Source organism: Petromyzon marinus, chromosome 72 (genome assembly GCF_048934315.1).
Source record: "Petromyzon marinus isolate PM22_M1 ecotype Great Lakes invasive population chromosome 72, UKy_Petmar_22M1.pri1.0, whole genome shotgun sequence".
NCBI lineage: Eukaryota > Metazoa > Chordata > Hyperoartia > Petromyzontiformes > Petromyzontidae > Petromyzon > Petromyzon marinus.
In genome coordinates, this window is record NC_133738.1 from 5116658 (window position 1) to 5141256 (window position 24599).

The 24599-nt window shown below is 48.2% G+C and overlaps 1 protein-coding gene and 1 long non-coding RNA gene across 2 annotated transcripts; both read left to right on the top strand.

The window, feature by feature from the left end:
• Window positions 1–65: 65 nt before the first annotated feature.
• LOC116957327 (uncharacterized) lies at window positions 66–8803 on the top strand. The gene is made up of 3 exons (XR_004405149.2): window positions 66–799; window positions 3836–4695; window positions 6634–8803. It is a non-coding gene; the product is annotated as an uncharacterized LOC116957327 (long non-coding RNA).
• Window positions 8804–15684: 6881 nt separating this feature from the next.
• On the top strand, window positions 15685–22408 carry LOC116957352 (prostate and testis expressed protein 3-like). The gene is made up of 3 exons (XM_032979460.2): window positions 15685–15990; window positions 18728–18856; window positions 20002–22408. Exons 1-3 carry the CDS (start codon window positions 15936–15938, stop codon window positions 20205–20207), a joined length of 390 nt encoding a protein of 129 aa, XP_032835351.1. The 5' UTR covers window positions 15685–15935; the 3' UTR covers window positions 20208–22408.
• The last annotated feature ends 2191 nt before the right edge of the window (window positions 22409–24599 follow it).

Consider the following 24599-nt stretch of genomic DNA (forward strand, 5'->3'; position numbering starts at 1 on the left):
ATGTACGGGTGTGTGTATATGTACAGGTGTGTGCATATGTAGAGGTTTGTGTGTGCGTATGTACAGGTCTGAATGTATAGGTACAGGTGTGTGTACTTACAAGTGTGAGAGTATATGCAAGTGTGTGTTCATGCAGATGTCTATGTATGTACATGCAGGTGTGTGGGTACATGCAGGTGTGTGTGTGTGTACATGCAGGTGTGAGTGTTTATGCAAGTGTGTGTGTACATGCAGGTGTGTGTGTGTTTATATTCAGGTGTGTGTATATTCAGGTTTGTGTGTATGAAGAGGTGTGTGTATGTATGTACAGGTGTGTGTATATGCAGGTGTGTGTGTTCTTGCAGGTTTCAGTGTGTGTCTATGCAGGTCTGTGTGTGTATATATATGCAGGTGTTTGTGTCCATTCAGGTGTGAGTGTGTGTACATGTAGATGCGTTTGTTACCATGCAACCCATCCCAGTTAGCGTGCCAGCCACATTTGCTGATGTTGAGCAACGACCTCCGACAAATATATTTGCACATCACCCGCTACGATTTTTACGTTATGTGCAAATATGTTTGTAGGAGTGTCTACCCCGATCTCATTGGTCTCTGGGGCTTATAAAATCACACAGTTCACCACGCAGACGCAGTCACCAATCCAGCGATATCTCTCTCTCACTCTGACTCTTGTTAATCTGTCTATCTCCACTCGCCGACTTTCCATCCCAAAGCTCCACAACGCCTGGCTCCACGACTCTAACCATGACTTGCCACCTGCCTGGTCTGCTCCTCGTGGCGTTGCTGTTCGTGAGCGGAGGTGAGACAACTTCTGCATGGCGGGTTGTTTGTTGTTGCAACAACAGCAAAGCATACTGCGATATATAGAGATGTTAACTACCTCGCCTGGTATACAGGAGGGCATGGGTTCGATCCCGGACCCTGACGATGCCTGCTGTTGTACATGACAGGCAGTCATTTCAAATTGCGATTTCGATTTGAAATCGGTTAATCGTTCAGCCCGAGTACCGAAACTAAACACCCCAAAACATTAAAGCGTCGAATAGCTATGTCGCTATTAGAAATACTAAGGTAACATCGATATAAATAATACGCGTTAGATTTACTTACAGTTGTTACTTATTGTGGATATTTATTGGGTACTTGCTATACTCTTTGGTTCTTTCGGTGAAGTCACGTAGGTATCAAATAAATCACGACATTTTGGGCGCAACACAAGCTTCCTTCATCAGGTGGGAAAGCATGGTCTGCTACTGGGGCAGACTGAGGCTGCTGAGGCTGCTGAGACTGCCTCAGCAGCTGCCTCAGCAACAGATCATGCTTTCCCACCTGATGACGGACGCTTGTGTTGCGCCCGAAACGTCGTGATTTATTTTATTTTATACCTACGTGACTTTACCGAAAGAACCAAAGAGAATAGAAAGTACCCATTAAATATCCACAACAAGTAACAACTACATAGCAAATCTAGCGCGTATAATTTACATCGATGTTACCGCAGTATTTCCAATAGCCTCGCAGCTATTCGACGTTTTAATGTTTTGGGGTGTTTAGTTTCTGTACTCCGACTGAACGATTAATTGATTTCAAATCGAAATCGCAATTTGAAACAATGCGATTAGCAAATCGCAAAGGCTGCGATTTTTTTGCGATTTAAAAGTCCTATTACTTTCTAATTGGAATAGTTTTTAGTTTTTATTATTATAACTTTATTTATTTAACTTAGCAGTTGTTCTCTGTTAAATTTTTCTATTTCAAATTAGTTTTAATTAAAAACATGTTGAAAGCAATTCATATCTTTTACGTTCTCATCCTTGCATTAGAATGAATAGAGCAGTTCATATTTTGATGGTATGATGTGGTAATGCTCCATCACATGTTTTAAATCTATTACACAGTGAACATTGAAGCTTGACTTAAAAAATGTTTCATCGCAAATCAAATCGCAATACACCTGTCAGAAAAATCGCGATTAGATATTTTCCCGCAAATCGTTAAAGCCCTATACGGAGTGTTGGACGTGTTTGGTGCTGCGTTTGCACGCTCGCATTCCCTTTTTAAATTAAGTTGGCTTTTCTTTTCCACTTAAAACTTTCGTGACTGCAGGAATTCATACTCTTTGGTTCTTTCGGAAAAGTCACGTAGGTATAAAATAAAATAAATCACGACGATTCGGGCTCCTGGAAGATTTGGTCCCCCCCCCCCCAATGTTGATGCCATGGCTACGGCCTTGGACTCATCACACAGAGACTCATAGACTCACCACAAAGAGACACGTAGACTCATCACACAGATCCAAATACTCATCACACAGAGGCCTATATACGCATCACACAGACCCCGGCTGATATTTAAGGTTTGTTCCGAGAAGTGAGTTGGCGTGACATCGATCGGAAAGAAAAAAAATAATAATTAAAAAGATGAAGTAAAAATAATAAAATATAAATAATAAATTGAAAATAATAAAAGCAAAAAAAACACACGACGTTTCGATTGCAACACAAGCGGTCTTTATTAACCACCCCAACAACCACAACAACCAAAACAGCCACAACTACAACAGCAACAACAATCAGCAGGTTCATCAGGCGGCGAGTTGCGAAAATGTGTTCGAAAATGCCACTAAGTGGCGGTGACGGCGGCCTGTACCAGGCTAGGTGCACTTTGAGGCTATCATGTGAAGTGTCGAAGGCTCGCTGACTGGAGGTCTCGGGTCAGACCCAGCAGGTGCCGTGAGCTGACTGCTGGGCCAGGCTAGGTGCAAGTGGAGGTCACAGGACAGACCCTGCAGGTGCCATAGCTTGACTTCTGTGCCAGGCTAGGTGCATCTGGATGTCACCGCACAGACCCTGCAGGTGCCATTGGTTGACTACTGTGCCAGGTTCGGTGCAGGGGGAGGTCACGGACGGCCCCTGCAGGAGCCATAGGTTGACTACTGTGCCAGGCTAGGTGCATGAGGAGGAGGTCACGGGGACAGACCCTGCAGGTGCCAGAGGGGTGAATGCTTTGCAAGGCTAGGTTCAGGGAGAGGTCACGGGACAGACCCCGCAGGTGACATGGGTTGACCGACTGAGATGACTGTGCAGATGCACCACCTGTTCCCCCCAACTGTGCCAACTCGCTGCGTTTTATCCGCCCGGCGCTCCGCTCGTCGTAGTGAGAGTCGCTCGACCTGCCCTCCGTTGTTGTTGGATGGGCGACTGCCTCCATCTGCCAAATTGGTGGCGTCCTTCACGAGCCTCCTACACAAACCTTGCACACACCCCGTACAAAGACAAACATTCCCCGTTTAGCCTGAACAGACTGTTGAGGCAAGCGCTATTAGCGAGTAGCAGCGCCTACGAAGGCCGGCAAAGAAACACGAGGTGGTTGGTGGCCAGCACCACGCCCGGCCACCTTTGTCTTCCCAGTGGCGATGTTTCCTCCACACCACCACTGCACCAGGTACCCATTTGAGGACGAGTGGACCTCGTGGGAGGAGGCCCCAGGGTACCGCTTCAGATGATCGCCACCTGTGGTGTTGGTAGCCGTGAGAGGGAATCAAACTCGGGTCGCCCCGTTCGTAGTGCAGCAGCAGCGTGATGATGATGATGGTGGTGGTGGTGCTGATGGCGATGATGGTGATCGTCTGCCGTGATGATGATGATGGTGTTCGTCTGCCGTGATGATGATGGCGTTCGTCTGTCGTGATGATGATGATGGTGATCGTCTATCGTGATGATGATAGTCTGCCGTGATGATGATGATGATCGTCTGCCGTGATGATGCTGATTGCCTGCTGTGATGACAATGATGATCGGTGTTGTTCTTGTGTCTTGATTCTGTGGATATACAGTGCACAGCCTCAAATGCTACAGTTGCCCACCGACCATCAACAAAACGGAGTGCAACGAGGGCGGCCTCATCACGTGTCCCGATGAACTGAGCAACACCTGCGCGACAATCCTCGTCTACAAAGGCTCCAGTAAGCGCGTCGCTTATTCTCGCAAAGTGCGGGTTGGGGGCGAACCCCTGGCGTTCAGCAGGGACTACCAGACGAGCGTCTGCCCTCACTGTGTTTTGAGTCTATGGGGTCTCTGTGTGGTGATGAGTCTATTGGGTCTCTGTGTGGTGATGAGTCTATGGGGTCTCTGTGTGTTGAGTTTATGGAGTCTCTGTGTGGTGAGTCTATGGGGTCTCTGTGTGGTGATGAGTCTATGGGTCTCTGTGTGGTGAGTCTATGGATCTCTGTGTGTTGAGTTTATGGAGTCTCAGTGTTATGAGTCTATGGGGTCTCTGTGTGGTGAGTCTATGGGTCTCTGTGTGGTGATGAGTCTATAGGGTCTCTGTGTGGTGATGAGTCTATGGGGTCTCTGTGCGTTGAGTTTATGAAGTCTCTGTGTGGCGAGTCTATGGGTCTCCGTGTGTGATGAGTCTATGGGGTCTCTGTGTGTTGAGTTTATGGAGTCTCAGTGTTGCGAGTCTATGGGGTCTCTGTGCGGTGAAGAGTCTATGGGTATTTGTGTGTTGATTATATGGGTCTCTGTGAGTAATGAGTCTATGGATCTATGTGCACGATGAGTCTATGGGGTCTATGTGTGGGGAGTCTATGGGTCTCTGTGTATGATGCGTATATGGGTCTCTCTGTGTGTCTCATCACGTGTCCCGATGAACTGAGCAACACCTGCGCGACAATCCTCGTCTACAAAGGCTCCAGTAAGCGCGTCGCTTATTCTCGCAAAGTGCGGGTTGGGGGCGAACCCCTGGCGTTCAGCAGGGACTACCAGACGAGCGTCTGCCCTCACTGTGTTTTGAGTCTATGGGGTCTCTGTGTGGTGATGAGTCTATTGGGTCTCTGTGTGGTGATGAGTCTATGGGGTCTCTGTGTGTTGAGTTTATGGAGTCTCTGTGTGGTGAGTCTATGGGGTCTCTGTGTGGTGATGAGTCTATGGGTCTCTGTGTGGTGAGTCTATGGATCTCTGTGTGTTGAGTTTATGGAGTCTCAGTGTTATGAGTCTATGGGGTCTCTGTGTGGTGAGTCTATGGGTCTCTGTGTGGTGATGAGTCTATAGGGTCTCTGTGTGGTGATGAGTCTATGGGGTCTCTGTGCGTTGAGTTTATGAAGTCTCTGTGTGGCGAGTCTATGGGTCTCCGTGTGTGATGAGTCTATGGGGTCTCTGTGTGTTGAGTTTATGGAGTCTCAGTGTTGCGAGTCTATGGGGTCTCTGTGCGGTGAAGAGTCTATGGGTATTTGTGTGTTGATTATATGGGTCTCTGTGAGTAATGAGTCTATGGATCTATGTGCACGATGAGTCTATGGGGTCTATGTGTGGGGAGTCTATGGGTCTCTGTGTATGATGCGTATATGGGTCTCTCTGTGTGTGATGAGTCTATGGGTTTCTGCGTGTGATAAGTCAATGGGTCCATGTGTGTGATGCTTCTATGGGTCTATGTGTGTGTGATGATTCTAGGTGTCTCTGTGTTTTATGAGTCTATGGGTCTCTGTGTGTGATGAGTCTATGGGGTCTATGAGTGGGGAATCAATGGGTCTCTGTGTGGTGAGTCTGTGGGTTCTCTGCGTGGTGAGACTATTGGTCTATGTGTATGATGCTTATATGGGTCTCTGTGTGTGATGAGTCTATTGGTTTATTTACGTGATGAGTAAATGGGTTTCTGCATCCCAATCGGAGACTCTTCCCCAATGTGTTGATATTTCTCTGGGGTCATCCGATTTTTCTCCTTTCAAATTTTTGAATTGACGTCACGGCGTTCGGAGCATTCTGCTGCTGCTTTATATTTTAACGCGATGATAATGGTGACGATATCAGCCACCGTTTGTGGTAGCGTATTTTTGACTGGCTGTCGAACAAAGGTGGCCACTGCATCATCGCACGGCGCTTTCGGATGCGCTGCTTCTGCGGCCGTCTGGAACGCTCTTCCTTCCAATATTAGGAAGCCACGAGGAGCTTTGCACTTTGAAATCATTATCTCGGTTGACATCCTCATTTCTTAAAATTGATTGTTGTGCTTTAGTTTGTTTTCCTTCCCCACGCACCTGAAATTAGGATGGTGGGCTATGTATGGTGCAAAAGAAGTTAAACATACACACACATACATACAAAGAGTCCCACAATCACCCATAACACACTTATAGACACGCACAGCTTAGCACGGTTGGCTGCATACTGCACGAAATAAGTTCAACAAACACGTAAAGAGTCAAATTTAGATTTAAAGCTTTCGTGACTGCAGGGATTCATATTCTTGGTTCTTTCGGTAAAGTCACGTAGAAGGGAAACAATACAATAATACAAATATAAAACAATAAAATTCTCACGACGTTTCGACTGCAACACAAAGCAGCAATCGTCATCAGGTGTGGAAAAACGCAGCAAGAAAATTTGAAAAAAAAACGTCGTGAGAATCGTATTGTTTTATATTATTATCATTTCATTGTTTCCCTTCTACGTGGTGACTTTACCGAAAGAACCAAGACTACGTACAGGTCACTTCTGAAAAAGGGCTACATGACAGCTCAGCGGGGACTTTCACGTGGTAAAATAACAATTACAAATATATATTTTTTTACGTATTTTTAATAATTTTTGTTTTTGTTACTTACAATGAGACCCGCGTGCTTTCTCTTCCACCCAGCCTACGCCGTCACCAAGCAGTGCATGACCAAGGTCTATTGCGACACCCTCAAAGCATTCGACGCAACCTACAGCGGAGCCACGCTGAGCACCACGTGCTGCCAGGGCGACGGCTGCAACGTCAACGCCGCCCCTCCTCGACCGCCGGGCGCAGCTCACGTGACCCTGGCCCTGCTGGGCGTGGCCACCAGCGTCGTGGTCAGCAGGGCTCTGGTGTAGGTCGTGACGTCACAGCCGCACTCCACCCCCCCCCCCCCACGTGCCTGGGTTGATCCAATCACTTTTAAACTTCAATTCGGTTGTCTCACGACGCTTCCACCAGTGGAGCTGTGCAACGCTGAAATCGTCTTGATTGTTGTGTTACGCTGCTAAAAAAAATGCAACGTACGTATGTCCATAACATAGAGACAAGTAGACTCGTTACACAGAGAGCCATAGGCTCACCACATAGAGACCCATAGACTCATCACACAGAGACCCATGGACTCGTCACGCAGATACCAAAGTGAGGAATGATATTCCATCATTTATAGAGAAACAGGCAGTGGATCCCGTAAGGCAGAAGATAATGGAAAGATCTTTAACCTGGAGTTGGAACAGGTCACGGAGGGTGTTCAGAGAGTTTGGAGATGATTGGGGGGGGGGTGAAAGGAAGTAATCTACTATTGGGTGGGGTGGTGTTTGGGGTAGCAGTTTTGCGTGAACCTGACCAATGGCATGTTCAAGGTACCGCTCGATTTATCGAATGGGATGCGTTTCTCTAACATCTAAAAACAGACTCACGTGCGTGAAACTAAATTTGTAATTCGCAATGGCTTTACGCGTTTGGTTTAATATAAAAAATTCGGGGGTGTGTATCGGACAGTTATTCCAACTCAGTTTAACACGTAGGCTTCCGCGACCAATATTATTCATAATAAAGGTTTTTGGGTTAGATCGCGTTTATTTATAAATGTGGCGTAACCCTCCACCACCCGACACGGCCAATCAGCAAAAAAAAAGTGTCACGTTGACAAAAAACAAATAATTCCAACTCGAAAAGAAAATTGCAATACACCTTTGTCACATTTGAGGGTGCAAAAAAAGTGTAATAACATTATTGAAGAACGTGAATATTAAACGGAATAAATAATAATACACTTGAAAGAACTATAAAAACAAATTGCTGCATGATGGAATGACTGGAGAGGGTGATGTGGAGACGTTACAGTTGCACTGTATAGGGACACCATAATACTGTCGCGGATCGGAATCTGTATTTAGACAGGAGGCGGAGGAAATCTGATGACATACGAAGCTCTTTGTCACAGATGTCCAATGACGTAGCCTTCCGGGTGGCTTTCTCGTTCGATGGGCGAGTGCCGAAGGAAATTCGATTACGCAGAAATTCGATTTGGTTGATTGCGCCACAGTGGCTAGGGAGCTGATAACTTCCTCGCCTGGTCTACAGGAGGTCGCGAGTTCGATCCCCACCCTGATGATGCCTGCTGCTGTATTTGGAGTTTGCGTGTCTCTATCTCTCCGTGGTCCTCCGATGTTTCATCTTCACATTTAGAATCAAAGTCACCACGCATTCAGGGTTATTTGCCTGCTGCTAGACATTTCCACGTGATGATGATGTTGATGACATCTTGCCACGTGGTTTGAGCTGTCATTGTTTGTGATGGCCAAGGTCGCTTCTGAAAGAGAGCTACACCAGCTTAGTCGTGGGGCCTTACACCTGGTTACAATAAATAAATGGTTTAGTTTTACTCGAAAAACATCCGATTTAGTTAAATTGAATTGTTTTGGCTTTTTTTCTTTCTTGCAAGCATCAACTTTTTTCAGGGTTTTTCAGTGAAATAGAAGGGAATATGAAATTAATCCTAGACAAGAATTCAAGTCCCGGGCGAAGACGGGTAGTAAAGCTTGTATTAAATGAATGGTTTATTTTTACACGAAAAACAAAAAAAGCGTCTGTCATTTGTAAATCGCGTTCAAGCGAAACTTCGCATAAACCGAAACGTTGAATCGAGGGAAATCGCCTGTACCTGATTACAATGCTTATTCCTATCGTTCTATGATCTCCCACACAACACACAATTGTTAAACAAAATGCATGCAGTGTGTTTCTTGGAAGATGGCCGACTTTTAATTGTTTTTACTTTTTAAAATTAAATTAATCTTGCTCAGGTTGGCAACATTGTCATTTCACAGTGGTGTGTGACGAAAATTCCCCAACGACGCCCCTTGTAAACCAGTGGTGGAAATCAGTCAGAATCAGATTATTTATTAAGGTTGAAGGAGGAAATTTGATGAGCTACAAATGTGTTTTTCACAGATGTCCAGTCGGGGCACCGGGGTCAGATCCTTACAACAACAACAACAATACACACAATACACACGCGATATGAGTGCAAAGTATAGGAAAGGTAAACAAATCACTTACAATAATTCGAATAAAACTACTGAGTCGATTGGTCGGACGAAGAGGCGTTACGAGTGCCGCCATCCGTTCTGGATGATGACACTATGAAAAAAAAAATCCTGGGTAGTAAGTGTTATTTCGTAATGGCTTATGTCTATAAAGTATAGAAAATGGCTATTATTTCCCACAAACTTTGCTTTTGTGACCAGGAAAGTGATATTTTGAAATTTACCTATTTTCAATGAGAAAACAGGCGAATTTGTGTATTTAATTCACGTAAAATCAAACAAAAACAACATATGAATCAAAATCAAAATGTACTTATAGTAAAGTAATGCACAAATGACTACAAAAGATTTAGAAGTGAGTAGTTTTTCAAAATTTACGATTATACTGTAAATCACTTTCACGAATCTGCCCTGAAATGTAGTTTCGCATCATGTCCTCGTTATCCTGTCCTTTGTATCGGCGTTCAAAGTCCAGTATATCCTGGTGGAAGCGCTCGCCTTACTCCTCCAAGTACACTTTCATGTTCTCCTTGAATTTATCAAGATGAGCATCAAGGATATGGACTTTGAAGGACATCCTTCAGCCCATTGTGCTGCAGTTCTTCACCAAAGTGAAGAACCAGCTTCACGTAGTTTTCGACCTTGTGGTTTCCCAGGAAGCCACGAACCACTGCGTCAAAGCTGTTCCAAGCCACTTTCTCCTTGCGAGTGAACTTGGGGAATTCATTGCACTCCAGGATCTTCTTTTTCTGTGGTCCGACAAAGACATCAGCTTTTACCTTTGCCTCAGACAGCTTAGGGAAGAAGTCTTTAAGGTAGCAGCAGGAAGAGAGGTGTAAGAGCAGGTGCTCGTGGATTTGATCCCGGACCCTTCCACCTGCTGCATATTTGGAGTCTGCGTCTCTCTCCCCGTGGAGATGTTAACTACCTCGCCCGGTATGCAGGAGGTCGTGGGTTCAATCAATCCCGACCCTGACGATTCCTGCTGTATATTTGGAGTATGTGTCTCTCTCTCCGTGGAGATATTATGGGTCTCTGTGTGGTGTCTATGGGTCTGTGTGTGTGTGTGGCGGTTGAGCAATAGTTAGCACTAAACTGTGCTACAAACCAGGCTTCCTGGATTGGATTCCCTCTCACGGCCAACACATGCGAGAATTATCTAAACCGGTACTGTGTCTTCTCTAGGTCGACTCAGCCTCAAATGAGGACCTGGAGCGATGTATAAACATTGCTACTGGGGAGACAAAGGCAGCCGGGTGTGGTTTTGGCAACCCACCCTCTCGCATGCCGTTCTAGCCTTCATAGGCGCTCGATAACATCACTTGCCCCTAGAGTCGGTCAAGGCTATATGGGGATCTTTGTAATTGCCTTTATGTTTGTATATGTGCAGGTGTGTGTGTATGTACAGGTGTGTGTGTACGTGCAGGTCTGAGTGTATATGTAGGGAGTTAAACATAGTCGCAGACGTAGACTTGGAGGCAACACATTTATTCAACTCTAACACACGGAGTAATTTTCCCCTTAAGAGAATAACAACCTATGGTGGTGACCACCAGGCTAACTACACTAATTACAACGTAACTGCTACTACGGACCAGGACCACAGCTTGAGTCCAGGTCCACGTGTTGGAAGCTCGTTGAACGGAGAATATAGACGAAGGTTTCTTCCAGGATGAACAATAACCCTGGTCCCTTTGGGACCCGGCTTATGTTCTCTGCGGGGTGACTGGCTCCGCCCTTGGCCACGACCACCTTCCAGAATTCTCGAGAAGGATCTGGATCTCAACCACGTGACCAACCCTAACCCCCACTTAGGCCCTCTTTATAGACGTAACTGGTCACGTGTCCTCCCGGGTCAACCAGATTGCCACGGCCTTTAGTAACCTCATCCAACGGCGGGCACTCACTCATGGGGAGCGGTAGTGTAGCGGTTAGCGCGCTGCGCTATGAACCTGGCGACCCGGGTTCGATTCCGCTCACGGCCAACACCAGTGACGATTATCTGAACCGGTCCCGGGCCGCCCCTAGGTCGACTCAGCCTCAAATGAGTACCTGGTGCGGTGGATAAAAACATTGCCACTAGGGGACAAAGGCGGTCGGGCGTGGTGCTGGCCACCCACCCCTTCGTGTACCGTTCCGGCCTTCATAGGTGCTCGCTAACAGCACTTGCCCCTACAGTCTGTTTAGGCTATATGGGGGATCTTTGATCTTTGTATGTATGTATGTTCATATAGGTGTGAGTGTGTATATGCAGGTGCGAATATATGCAGGTGTGTAAATGCAGGTGTGAGTGTGTGTGTATGCTGGTTTACGTACATGCAGGTGTGAGTGTGTGTACATTCAGGTGTGTGTATATGTAGGTATGTGTACGTCCAGGTGTGTATGTAAAGGTGTATGTATAGGTATGTGTATACATACAGGTGTGAGTGTGTGTATGCAGGTTTGTGTGAATGCAGATGTGTGGATATGTACAGGTGTGTGTATGTACAGGTGTGTATACATGCAGGTGTGAGTGTGTGCATATGCAGGTGTGTGTTTATATGTGTAGTAAGCGACATTATGAGACACGTCGTGTAAAAGGCATCTTATTTATTCTCACACTTTAAGCACAACAATGGGCGATACATCCATGTAATATTTCTACGTAGCTACACATAGCCGACCCTTCTACACAACCCCATCGTCGGCGTCCAACTACACAGCTGTCCGACTGGCGCAGTGACGGGGATGATGAGAGCCATTGCAGAAGATCGGACAAGTGGCCGGACGACGAAGAGCAGCACCCAACCTCTGGTTTGGTGCCCCTTATATGCTGCCCCGGCGCGGCCAAGCCCCGCCTCCATCCACGCCCCTTCCAGAACTGACTCCGCCTTTCACCTTTACCCCAGATACGCCCAACTCATAATTAGACATTACGTAACATGCCCATAACCGCAATTACCCCTTCAGGCCGACAAGTATGTGTATATACATGTGTGTGTGCGTGTTTATGTACAGGTGTGTTTACATGTAAGTGTGTATATGCAGGTGTGTGTACATGCAGGTGTGAGTGTGTGTGTGTGTATATTTAGGGAGGGAATGACTGTGGTCGAGAAGACCCGAAGATTCGTGGCGGAGCAACAGACCAGGTAGCTTTTGCGGGGGCTGCTGCCCCTCGCCTCCTCTGTTTCATTCTCACTACTACTCCCCGACTGCTCTGTCGGGTTCGGGCTACCGACTCCCAACTCCTCGCCCCCCCCCCCCCCCTGTGCTCCCGCCTTTGCTGCTGCCCGCGTAGGCATGTCTCAATCGGTAGGGCCGATGGCTTTACGTTCACGACGCGCTACGCGGGCATAGTAGTGGGCGTGCTGCGGTGGGCGCGCTGGCGAAGCAAAAACTCCGCCCCGTGCGCGAACGGAAGGGTACAGCGTCGCCGACGTGTGACTCCGCAGCCGGCGCTTGGCCCCCGGGATCCGTTCGTACGCACGCTCTACGTACCCAGGCGCTAACAAAACCGACGCCGCTACCTGCCCGACTCCGTACACCAATCGCAACGCGAGGGACTTGGGGTCAGGGGGTCAGAGGGCAGGGGCGCCCACCGTGCGTTCGTCGCCGATTGGCGGGGACGCCTCTGAGCCGATTTAAAGGCCGTCTAAACAGCCGCGCGTGCACGCGAACACTAGGCGCTTCCCGTGCACCAATCACACGCGAGGAACTTGGGGTTAGGGGTTAGAGGGCAGGGGGGTCCGCCGTGCGCACGCCACTGATTGGAGGGAGTCACTCCGCCCCGATTTAAAGAGTGTTTAAACAGCCACGCGTGTGCGCAAACACCAGATGCTACACTCTCCTATTCGCCGTAAACAGCCGCGTATGCACAGGAACATAAATCACTCCACCCCCCTTTCCACACTCACAGTGACCACACGACACATTTTTATCCTCTACTGATGGTTTTATTCCCCGCGAATAACCCGCTAAACTACGTGTGTTTGTGTGAGTCAGCAGACCCTGACTGGCCTATCCTTCGGGGATCCTGGACTCAATTTATTCTGCCTAGCGTTTCACTTTCTACCCTCTGATTAATTAACCCAAACTCACCTCTCCCTTACTTATGCTGACTTCCAATCTGAGGCGCCGGAGGCTGTAGAAAGGGCAATGCTGTGGGTCGTCTCCGTGGAGGATTGTGCCTGGCTGCGTTGAAGCTCGTCACACGGATGATTCGAACGGCCGGCTCCAACACTCCGCTGACTTCGATGACTTGAAAGACTCTAACCTTACTACCGGAAATCTACCTCCTTTTATCCTACCTATAACAAAGGCATTCCGTTGTTTTACCCCCTTGGCCTCCTGTCCAATCAGAGGCCTGGATTTTCCCGCCCTTTTGATGCTCGGATCCTACTCTGGTGACGTCACCGCGGTGGTTCCTTGGACGTCCGCTCTCCGTTCTTCCCGCTATCAGCCCACTGACTCGTGTTTGTGTGTGTGTGGTTCCACTCGCGGTGGCTCAACGGCCCCTGCCGTGACCACGCGACTTTAATATCAGGTCACGGCGCCGCGGTGCATGTCAGCCTCGGGGGTAGATCGCCCAATTTCCCGGCCGCAGGAAACCATGAAGCTTGATCCCATTAGGGGCTTCTGGATAAAAACCTGTCGGCCAGGTGAGTTTCCCTCCCGGCTCTACGTGGGGTGTGCGTGCATTCATGTGGGGGGCGGTGAAGGGGCACGCAGCGTTGGCGCAGTCACTCCCCGACGGCGGCGTCACGGCGGTGGGCACGGCTCCGAGGGAGCGGCTCCGCTGTGACGGCACCACACTTTCACGCAGCGTTACGCAACCGAATAAAAGATATTGCCGCTCGACTGATTCGAAGTGAGACCTCTGCTGTTAAACTGGAGCCGGTCATGAGCACACTGCCCAGGTATGGGAAACTCTCCACTCTCTCCACAAATGCCCCATCACCGATTGGGAGTTGTGGGGTGGAGTGCCCGATGGTACAAAATACCCAGGAAGGTGCTTCGTTTTGGTGGGGCTGACGGCAAGGCCCCAACTCTTAGTGGCACACTCCAGTTTCAGTAGCAGAACCTCAAACTCCTCCTGGACAAAGTCCCATCGGTGAGCTCGTCCGGCAGGCAAGGCTGCGTTGGCTGGGCCATGTAGCCTGCATGCCCAATTACCGCATGCCCAAAGAGCTTTTGTTCGGCTGGATCGAGGGGGCTAAACGGCCATGGTATGGGCTAGAAAAGAGATGGAATGATGTGGTACAGGAGGATGTGGAACTGAGTGGACTTGCCGATGACTGGTACCAGCGGTGTCAAGATGGCCTCTGTGGAGGCGCTCGTGAAGGATGCTAAGGGCAGTTGGAGGCAGTCGCCCTCCAACAACAACGGAGTGCAGAGGATCGACGCTCACAACAACGAGCGGAGCGCCGGGTGGCTAAAGCACAGCAGGTTGACATAGTAGGGGGCACAGGTGGTGCATCAGCCAGTCATCTCAGTCAGTCGACCCGTGGCACCTGGGTCTGCCCTGTGACCTCCTGCCAGCGGGCGTTCGACACTTCACGTGGTCTCAAAGTGCACATAGCCTGGCACAAGCATCTTGGTGACATCACCGCCACTTAGTGGCGAATGGCGGCTGTTGTATACGTAGGTGTGTTTTGCGTGTATATGCAGGTGTGTGTGTGTGTACATGTAAGTGTGAGTGTGTATATGCAGGTACGTGTGTATTAACAGGTGTGTGTACATGCAGGTGTGTTTGTATATGCAGGTGTTTGTGGGTATATGCATGTGTTTGTGTGTGTATGTGCAGGCGTGTGTGTTTATTCAGGTATAAGTGTATACGTAGGTGTGTGTCTATGCAGGTATAAGTGTGTGCGCTATGAACCTGGCGACCCGGGCTCGATTCCTGCTCACGGCCAACACCAGTGACGATTATCTGAATCGGTCCTGGGCCTCCCCTAGGACGACTCAGGCTCAAATGAGTGTGTAAACTTCGCGACAGGGGAGATAAAGGCGCTCGGGCGTGGTGCTGTCTACCCACCCCCTCGTGTACCGTCCCGGCATTCATAGGTGCTCGCTAACAGCACTTTCTCCTCCATTATGTTAAGGCTATGGGGCATCTTTGTATTTGTCTTTGTGTGTGGATATGTACAGGTATGATTGTGCATATATGCACGTGTGTGCGTACATGCAAGTGTGAGAATATGCAGGTGTGTGTACATACAGGTGCTTGTGTGTATGTACGTGTGTGTGTACAAGTGTGTTTGCGTGTGTTTGTATGTGTGTACACGTGTATGAACATGCATGTGTGAGTGTATATGCAGGTGTGTGTACATGCAGGTGTAAGTGTGTATATGTATGTTTGTGTGTTTCGCGTGTATATGCAGGTGTGTATTTACAGGTGTGTGCAAATGCAGGTGTGTGTTTACATGCAGTTGTGTGGGTATATTTATAGGTTTGTGTATATGTACAGGTATGTTTGCATGCAGGTGTGAGTGTATATGTACAGGTGTGTGTGCATGCAGGTGTTCGTGGGTGTATATGATTGCAGTGGGGAGAGACAAAGGCGGCCGTGAGCGGGTGGCGCTGGCCACCCACCCACCCACCGCACCCACCACACCCCACTTCGTGTGCCAGACAAGTTTGCGGCTATTGAGCAACGAGCTCCGACATATATATATTTGCATATCACCTCCAAATGTTTGTAAGTGGCATGCTAATGAGTTTGTAGGAGTGTCTTCCGCGATCTCATTAATCTCTGGCGCTTATAAATTCTCCCAGTTAACTACGCAGACGCAGTCACCGCTCCAGGGATATACAGTATCTCTCTCTCTATGACTCTGTAACTCTGTCTCTCTCAACTCACCGACTTTCCATCCCAAAAGCGCCACAACGCCAGGCTCCACGACTCTAACCATGACTTCCCACTTGCCGGGTCTACTCCTCGTGGCGTTGCTGTTCGTGAGCGAAGGTGAGACAACTTCTGCGTGGCGAGTTGTTTGTTGTTGCAACGACACCAAAGCAACGCCGATACTGCGATATATATAGAGATGTTAACTACCTCGTCTGGTGTACAGGATGTGCATGGGTTCGATCCCGGACCCTGACAATGCCTGCTGCTATATTTGGAGTCTGTGTGTGTGTGTCTCTCTCTCTCCCTGTGGAGATGTTAACTACTTTGACTTGTATACAGGAGTACGTGGGTTCGATCCCGGACCCTGACAATGCCTGCTGCTATATTTGGAGTCTCTGTGTGTGTGTCTCTCTCTCCCTGTGGAGATGTTAACTACTTTGACTTGTATACAGGAGTACGTGGGTTCGATCCCGGACCCTGACGATGCCTACTGCTGTACATGACCGGACTCGTCATTATATCAGAAACAGAAAGTACCCAATAAATATTAGTTTCAACTATATAGTAAATCAAACGCATAAAATTGACATCGACGTTGCCGCAGTATCTCCAATATCGACAGAGTTATTTGATGTTTACATTTTTCGGGGTGTTTAGTTTCGGTTCACGCTGTGTTGGACTTGTTTGGTTCTGCGTATACACGCTCGCATTACCTCTTGAAATTAAGTTTAGGACTTCTCTTTTCGTTAAAGACTGCAAGTTGAAGCGTTGAAAAAATCATCAATTGTTCCGTCTCGACTACTTCGTGGTTTCTCGGTGCGTTTTTATTTTTACATTTTGTCATATTAACTAACTCACTTCACTCACTACTTTAATTGTGCCAGGGGTAAGGCGCCACTGAGGCTACGTGTGTCGTGTACGTTGACTAAGGCACACACACCGTTATAAGGAGGCAACGTGTTTATTAAACAATTAACTGTACACCGGGTTTTTGTTTATTGTAGTACGGAGTTAGACTGATGGCCTTAATCTTTGTTGTCTTGTGGTTGTTGTTGTTTGACTTGCATCCCACTGGGATTTTTGCACACAGCGTTGGTGTACGGTGCTTTTTCAGGAATATTTTGATGTTTTTTTCCTGGATTTTCTGTTTTCACAGTCACATAGTCACTTTAAGATGTTTTTCTTGTTCGTGTTTTTGTTTTTGTTTGTTGCGGTTGCACTCGATTCAAGAGCCGAATGGTTCACAGGGCAATACCAAGTAAATGGAACTATGGAAATAAATGGAAATGAACTATGGGTTCTGTTGGCTAACTTGTTCTAGACTGCTCACTACGTGGGTCTCTGTTAACTCGCTTGATCCCCGAACGAGCCCCGAATCCCCGAACGCACGCCCCCTTTATCCCTTGGCTCCGGCCCCGCCCCTTGCAGTATCAAGGACGGCGCCCCCCCCCCCACCCCCCGCTTCTGGCCACGTGCCCTTAACTCTTCCAATCGAGAAACCCGCTTCAGATCACGTGCCCTTGACTCCTCCAATCGATGCCCGCTTCCGGTCACGTGCCCTTAGCTCGCCCAATCGGACACTGCTTCCGGTCACGTGACCTGAGTTCGTCCAGTAAATGCACCGCTTCCGGTAACGTGCCCTATTGCTCGTCCAATCGGGGCACCCGGCGCTCCTCCGGCACTGTGGCTGTATTCACAACACTACACGTGTGTAGCTCAGTGAGGTGGTGGGTGGCCAACACCACGCCCGGCCACCTTTGTCTCCCCAGTGGCGATGTTTACTACACACCACCACTGCACTAGGTACCCATTTGAGGACGAGTAGACCTCGTGGGAGGAGGCCCCAGGGTACCGCTTCAGATGATCGCCACCCGTGGTTTAGTTTCATAGTTTTAGTTTCATTTATTTGGTATAGCCCTGTGAGCCATTCGGCTCTTGAATTGGGTGCAACCGCAACAAACAAAAACATGAAGAAGAAAACATCTTAAAGTGACTTTGTGCATGTGCAAACAGAAAATCTAGGAAAAAACATCAAAATATTCCTGAAATAGCACCGTACACCAACGCTGTGTGCAAAAATCCCAGTGGGATGCAAGTCAAACAACAACAAGAAAACTTAGATTAAGGCCATCAGTCTAACTCCGTAGTATATAAACAAAAACATGGCCAAACCAAAAAACTTTTCGAAATCACCAAAATAAAGCCAAAAATGCAATGTAACAGTGATCATAGGAACTGTGACCAAATTTTTGACAATAAACTACATAAATAACATGTAACACCAAACCCTGGAGCCACAGCTGGCTGCATGAGTCACTCCAGAAACAACAGGAGCATCAGTCGGAGTATCACATTTTTCAATGCACCTTTGAGATCAGCACATTAAATCAAAATACAAATAATACTTTGCAGCGGGAATCAAACTCGGGTCGCCCGGATTCGTCGTGCAGCAGCGTTATGATGATGATCGTCTGCCGTGATGATGATAAAAATCGTCTGCCGTGATGATGATAAAAATCGTCTGCCGTGATGATGATAATGATGGTGATCGTCAGCCGTTATGATGATGGTGATGATTGTCTGCCTTGATGATAATCGTCTGCTGTGATGATGAAGATTTGCCGTGATGATCGTCTGCCGTGATGATGATCGTCTGCTGTTACGATGATGACTGTTTGCCGTGGTGATGATGATGGTCTACCATGATGATGATGATGGTCTGCCTTGATGATGATGATGAGGATGATCGTCTGCCGTGATGATAATGATGATTGTCTGCCGGGATGATGGTCGATTGCCATGATGATCATGATGATGGGTATTGTTCTTGTGTCTTGCGTCTGTGAATATACAGGGCACAGCATCAAATGCTACTCATGCCGCACGAACATCAACAATACGGTGTGCAATGAGGGCGGTGCCATTCAGTGTTCCGGAAACTCGCATGATGCCTGCGCGACAATAACCATCCAACAGGGCTCCAGTAAGCGCATTGCTTATTCATGCACAGCGCGGGTTGGGGGTGGACCCCTTGCGTTCAGCAGTGACTCCCAGGCGCATGATCCACTCGCAAGACGCGCGTCTGCCCTCACTGTGTTTTGAGTCTATCGGGTCTCTAGTGTGGCCAGTCTTTGGGTCTCTCTGTGTGTGATGAGTCTATGGGGTCTCTGTGTGTGGCGAGTCTATGGGTCTCTGTGTGTGATGAGTCTATGGGTCTATGTGTGGTGAGTCTATGGGTCTCTGTGTGGTGAGTCTATGGGTCTCTTTGTCGTGAGTTTATGGGTCTCTTTAGAGTGTGTCTATGGGTCTTTGTGTGTGATAAGTCTATGGGTCTCTGTGTGTAATGAGTCTATGGGGTTCATATTCTTTCATTATTTCGGTAAAATCACGTAGATAGAAAACGACAAAATAAAAAAAGTTAAAAACTTACAAACGTTTCGATCGCAACACAAGCGGTCATCATCAGGCGGAGAGAAAATTAGCATTGGCTGGCCTGCCCATGCTGCTGAGCGCCAAGCTGCTCAGCACTAGCTCATTCGTTCATGCTGCGCCATGACTCTTGTGCCCTGCCCACGCACAACTTTAGCTGGTCCATTCATGCTGCCCTGCAGCACTTGTCACCACTCCTTCTGCCACTTGGGCTATGCCCATTTCAAGCCTTTATAAACAGTTGCAGTTGGAGGCTTGCCCCACTTTTCTCTCCGCGTGATGTCGACCGCTTGTGTTGCGATCGAAACGTCGTGAGTTTATTTTTTTTATTTTGTTGTTTTATATCTACGTGACTTTACCGAAAGAACCAAAGAAAATGAATTCCCGCAGTCACGAAAGTTTTCAATCAAATTTTAGTCTATGGGGTCTGTGTAAGATGAGTCAGTGGGTTTATTTAAGTGATTAGTTCATGGGTTTCTGCATCCCAATCAGAGACTCTACCTACAGATTAGCACGGTTGGCTACATATGTCACGTAAGAATTTCAACACACACATACAGGTCACTTATGAAAAAGGGCTATATTGCAGCTCAGTGGGGCTTGCACCTGGTAAAATAACAAATAAAAAATATTTTTCACGTGTTTGTAATGAAATATTTTTACTCACAATGAGACCGGCGTGCTTTCTCTTCTGTCCAGCCTACCTCCTCACCAAGAAGTGCATGAACTTTGAAGAATGCAAAGCCATAAATATATACGACTTCAACGGTCGCGTGACGATCTTGTGCTGCCAGACCAACGGCTGCAATTTCAACGCCGCCCCTCGCCCGGTGGGCGCAGCTCACGTGACCCTGGCCCTGCTGGGCGTGGCCATCAGCGCCGTGGTCAGCAGGGCTCTGGTGTAGGTCGTGACGTCACAGCCGCACCCCCCACCCCCACCCACATGTGCCTGGGTTCTGTCCAATCGCTTTTGCCCTTCCACTCGGTCGTCTCACGACGCTTGCACCAGTGGAGCTGTGCAACGTTAAAATCGTCAAGATTGTTGCGTTACGCTGCTAAAGAAGTTCAATGTACGTGTGAACATACACAGAGACAAGTAGACTCGTCACGCAGAAACCTACAGACTCACCACATAGCGATCCATAGACTCATTACGCAGATACCCAAGTCGTGAATGATATATCATCATTTATCGAGAGCCAGACAGTGGATCCTGCATGGCAGAAGAGAATGGAAAGGTCTTTAACCTTGATTTGGAACAGGTCACGGAGGGTGTTCAGAGAGTTTGCGGATGATTGGGGGGTGAAAGGAAGTCCTATACTCAAGGGTGGAGGTGGTGGGTGGGGTAGCAGATTTGCATGACCCTTATCAATGGCATGTACAAGGTACTGCTCGATTTACCGAATGGCATTCGTTTCTCAAACATCTAAAAAACAGACTCACGAGCATAACTAAATTTGTCATTCGCAACGGCTTTACCCGTTTGGTTTAATACTAAAACTTCGGGGAAGCGTATCGGACAGTCATTACAACTCGAAAAAAACATTTTCAACACACCTTTGTCACTTTTCAGGGTGCAAAAAACGTGTAATAACATTATTATTGAACGTGAATATTAAAACGATTGAATAATAATACATTTGAAATAACTAATATGTATGTTGGAATGACTGGAGAGGGTGATGTGGAGATGTTACCGTTGCACTGTATAGGGACACCATAATACTGTCGCGGATCGGAATCTTTATTTAGACGGGAGGGGGAGGAAATCTGATGACCTACGAAGCTCTTTGTCGCAGATTTTCGATGATGTAGTCTCCCCGGTGGCATTCTCGTTAGATGGGCGACTGCCGTAGGAAATTCTATTACGCAGAAATTCGATTTAGTTGATTGTACCACAGTGGCTAGGGAGCTGATAACTTCCTCGCCTGGTATACAGGAGGTCGTGAGTTCGATCCCCATCCTGACATTGCGTGCTGCTGTCTTTGTAGTTTGCGTGTCAATCTCTCTGTGTTCCTCCGATTTTTCATCTTCACATTTAGAATCAACATCACTACGCATTCAGGGCTATTTGCCTGCTGCTAGACATTTCTACGTGATGACGATAATAATGATATCATGATACTTGGTTGTGCTGCCATCGTATGTGATGGCCCAGATCGCTTCTGAAAGAGCTACACCAGCTCATTAGTGGTGACTTACACCTGGTTAAAATCTCTATTAAAGGGAAATTTGCGAATGTGACTGTTCGAAATGTTTAGCATACTTCCCAACGTGCAACAAACTTAAAATTTCGCATGTCGGTAGCTTCCAGAATGTACACAATTGAAAAGTATAAAAAATAGACTTTTGTGTTGGGTTTTTTTGGGGGGGAGGCGCAATAATGGATATATTTTGCAAGGCAAGTGAGCATTAACGTCACATCTGTGATGTCACCCGCATGCGGCAGCGTCAACGCAGTGTACCTGCTGACGTCACGCGCCCCCCCCCCGCCCCCCCCCCCCAGATAATGCATCTGTTTGTCTGAAGCAGCAAAAAGTCTCGAACGCTGAGCTCTGACGTCATGAAATTTGCACAGCTCATGCTGTCTGGAATGTCAAAGGGAACGCGACTTTCAGCTCACCACATCATTCCCCGAGTTGCCTAAAACGACCTTACGTATAAGTGGCTTAAGGATGAATTTCCTCGAGTGAAAAACATCCGATTTAGTTCAATTGAATTGTTTCGGCTTTTTTTCTTTCTTGCAAACATCAACTTTTTTCAGGGTTTATCAGTGAAATAGAAGGGACTATGAAATTAATCGTAGACACAAATTCAAGTCCCGGGCGAAGACGGGTAGTAAAGCTTGTATTAAATGGATGATTTAGTTTTACAGGAAAAAAAAAGCGTCTGTCATTTGTAAATCGCGTTCGCGCGAAACTTCGTAAACCGAAACGTTCGTGGATCGAGGGATATCGCCTGTGCCTGATTACAATGTATAAACCTGTAGTTCTATGATCTCTCACTCAACACACAATTGTCAAACAAAATGCATGCAGTATGTTGCTTGGAAGACGGGCGACTTTTAAGTATTTGTACTTTTTAAAATTAAATTAATCTTGCTCGAGTTGGTAATTTTGCGTGTTTTTTTCACAACTATTGTGTGACGAAAGTTCGCCAATGACGCCCCTTGTAACCTCTGATGGAAATCACTCAGAATCAGATGCTTTATTTAGCTTGGAGGAGGATATTTGATGAGCGTTAAATGTGTTTTTCACAGACATCCAATCGGGGATTGGTGGTCAGATCGTTACAACAACAACAACAACAAACAATACGCACACAATAGGAGTGCAAAGTATAGAAAAGGTAAACAAATCACTTACAAAAATACAAATAAAACGACTGCCTCGAATGGTCGGACGAAGTGGCGCTTCGAGCGCTGCCATCCGTTCTGGATGATGATGTGCTCGCCACTTACACCTCCCTTCTCGCGTGCAGCAAGACCACGCTACAGGCTTTGAGGGAAATCTACTCAGGCGGTTTCAGGCCCGCCAGTGGGGGGCCAGAGAGTTAAACTCTAGCCTACATGGGATGCGCTGCTGGTGTTGGCAAGGAGGGCCTTACCTCGCCTGGCCGACGAGGCGGTCGAGAACCTCGTGGTCGAGCACCTCGTAGCCTACGCTTGCCGTGCGGGCGTTGTTATGCCGGTGGTGACGCCCGACGAGGGCATCTCACTGTGGGCCGCCCGGATCCTGCAGGCCCGTAAACAGGTCATGGGTTGTTCGCGACCGGTGGGCCAGGTGCTGGGCACCGTGGGAGGGAGCAGTCAGCCCATTACCACGGCGCTACCAGGGCCAGCGATACAAACCGCCGGGCCTGAACCGCCGCCTGCGTGCTGTCTACGCAGCAGCTCAGGAAGGACCTCCACCAGCTGAGTCGAAGCCATCGCTGCGGGTGGCATCGGGGATCGGGGTGGAGTCGGATCACGAGGTTGCGTTAAGGGGGCCCACCCCTCGTCACATGAGGGGCCCACACCACACCACATGGGGGGCCCACACCACACCACATGGGGGGCCCACCCCACAACACATGGGGGGATCAACCCGCACTACAATGGAAGGCCCACCCTTCAACACAATGGGGGGCCCAACTCACATCACAATGGGGGGTCCAAGACCACATTCGTCGTGGCCAACGAAGGGAGTATGAGCTTCCTCGGCAAGGCTGAGGCCCCTATACAGATTTGGCAGTTGTCGGTAGCAGAACCCATCCTTGTCTCCACAACGCTGCCAGTGCCACGCCTGTTGGCGACGGACTATCTGGGCCAAATGCCGATGAAGATCGATCTGGACAACGTGCGGATGCAAGTCCAGGGAACGCATCTACATTTCCTGAAGGCTCTGGTCAGTGAGTCTGTCTCCATTCCCACGGCAGCCCAGATGCTGAGACCGCTGCGATATCGGTCCCCCATCGTGACGGTCCCAGCCGGACTCACCCGTCCTGGTGTCTCCAGAGCACTGGTGGGGGCCAAGACGATTGTCCAGGGGTATCAGCATCTGTTCATTCAAGCGCTGAACACCTCGGACAGGGCAACCGACAATGCGGGCGGGAACGGTTCTGACCCACGTCAGTCCCTTGTCAATGGGAGTCCCCGGGACAGGGCCAGAGCTCGTGGGAAGTGTTGGCAAGTCCGATGACAGAGGGGACGACGCGTGGATGGACCAGCTGGCGGAGCCATGGCCAGATTTGCCGCCCACTGGCTGCACTCATTGGTCCACGAGTTCTCCGACGTGTTCAGTCGGGGACGCACACATCTGCTGCAGCACAACATCAGCACGGGGGGTGCCGCTCCCCTGCACCAAAACAAATATGGGATGAGCCCAATAGAAAAAGGGCACAAGCAGCAAGTGGTGCAGGAGATGCTGAGGGCCGACATCATTTCCCCTTCGTCAAGTCCATGGCAGGTTCCGGTGGTCCTAGTCAAAAAAGTCAGACGAGTCACTGAGATTCTGCGTAGACTTCCACTGCCTCAGCACCATTACGCTTGCTGACGCGCTTCCCCTACAGTGTAAAGATTACTAGCTTGATGCATTGGCGGGAGAAAGATTCTTCAGCACGCGGTATGTATTGCCTGGTATATTAGTCATGTACAGTGAGGGAAAAAAGTATTTGATCCCCTGCTGATTTTGTACGTTTGCCCACTGACAAAGAAATGAGCAGTCTATAACTTTAACGGTAAGTTTATTTGAACAGTGAGAGACAGAATAACAACAACAAAATCCAGAAAAATGAATGTTAAAAATTTTATAAATTGA

Coding starts and splice junctions, on each gene's coding strand:
- LOC116957352 (XM_032979460.2), top strand. CDS start 15,936: ATGACTTCCCACTTGCCGGGTCTACTCCTCGTGGCGTTGCTGTTCGTG. Junction 15,991..18,727: donor GTTGCTGTTCGTGAGCGAAG/GTGAGACAACTT, acceptor GTGAATATACAG/GGCACAGCATCAAATGCTAC. Junction 18,857..20,001: donor AACCATCCAACAGGGCTCCA/GTAAGCGCATTG, acceptor TCTTCTGTCCAG/CCTACCTCCTCACCAAGAAG.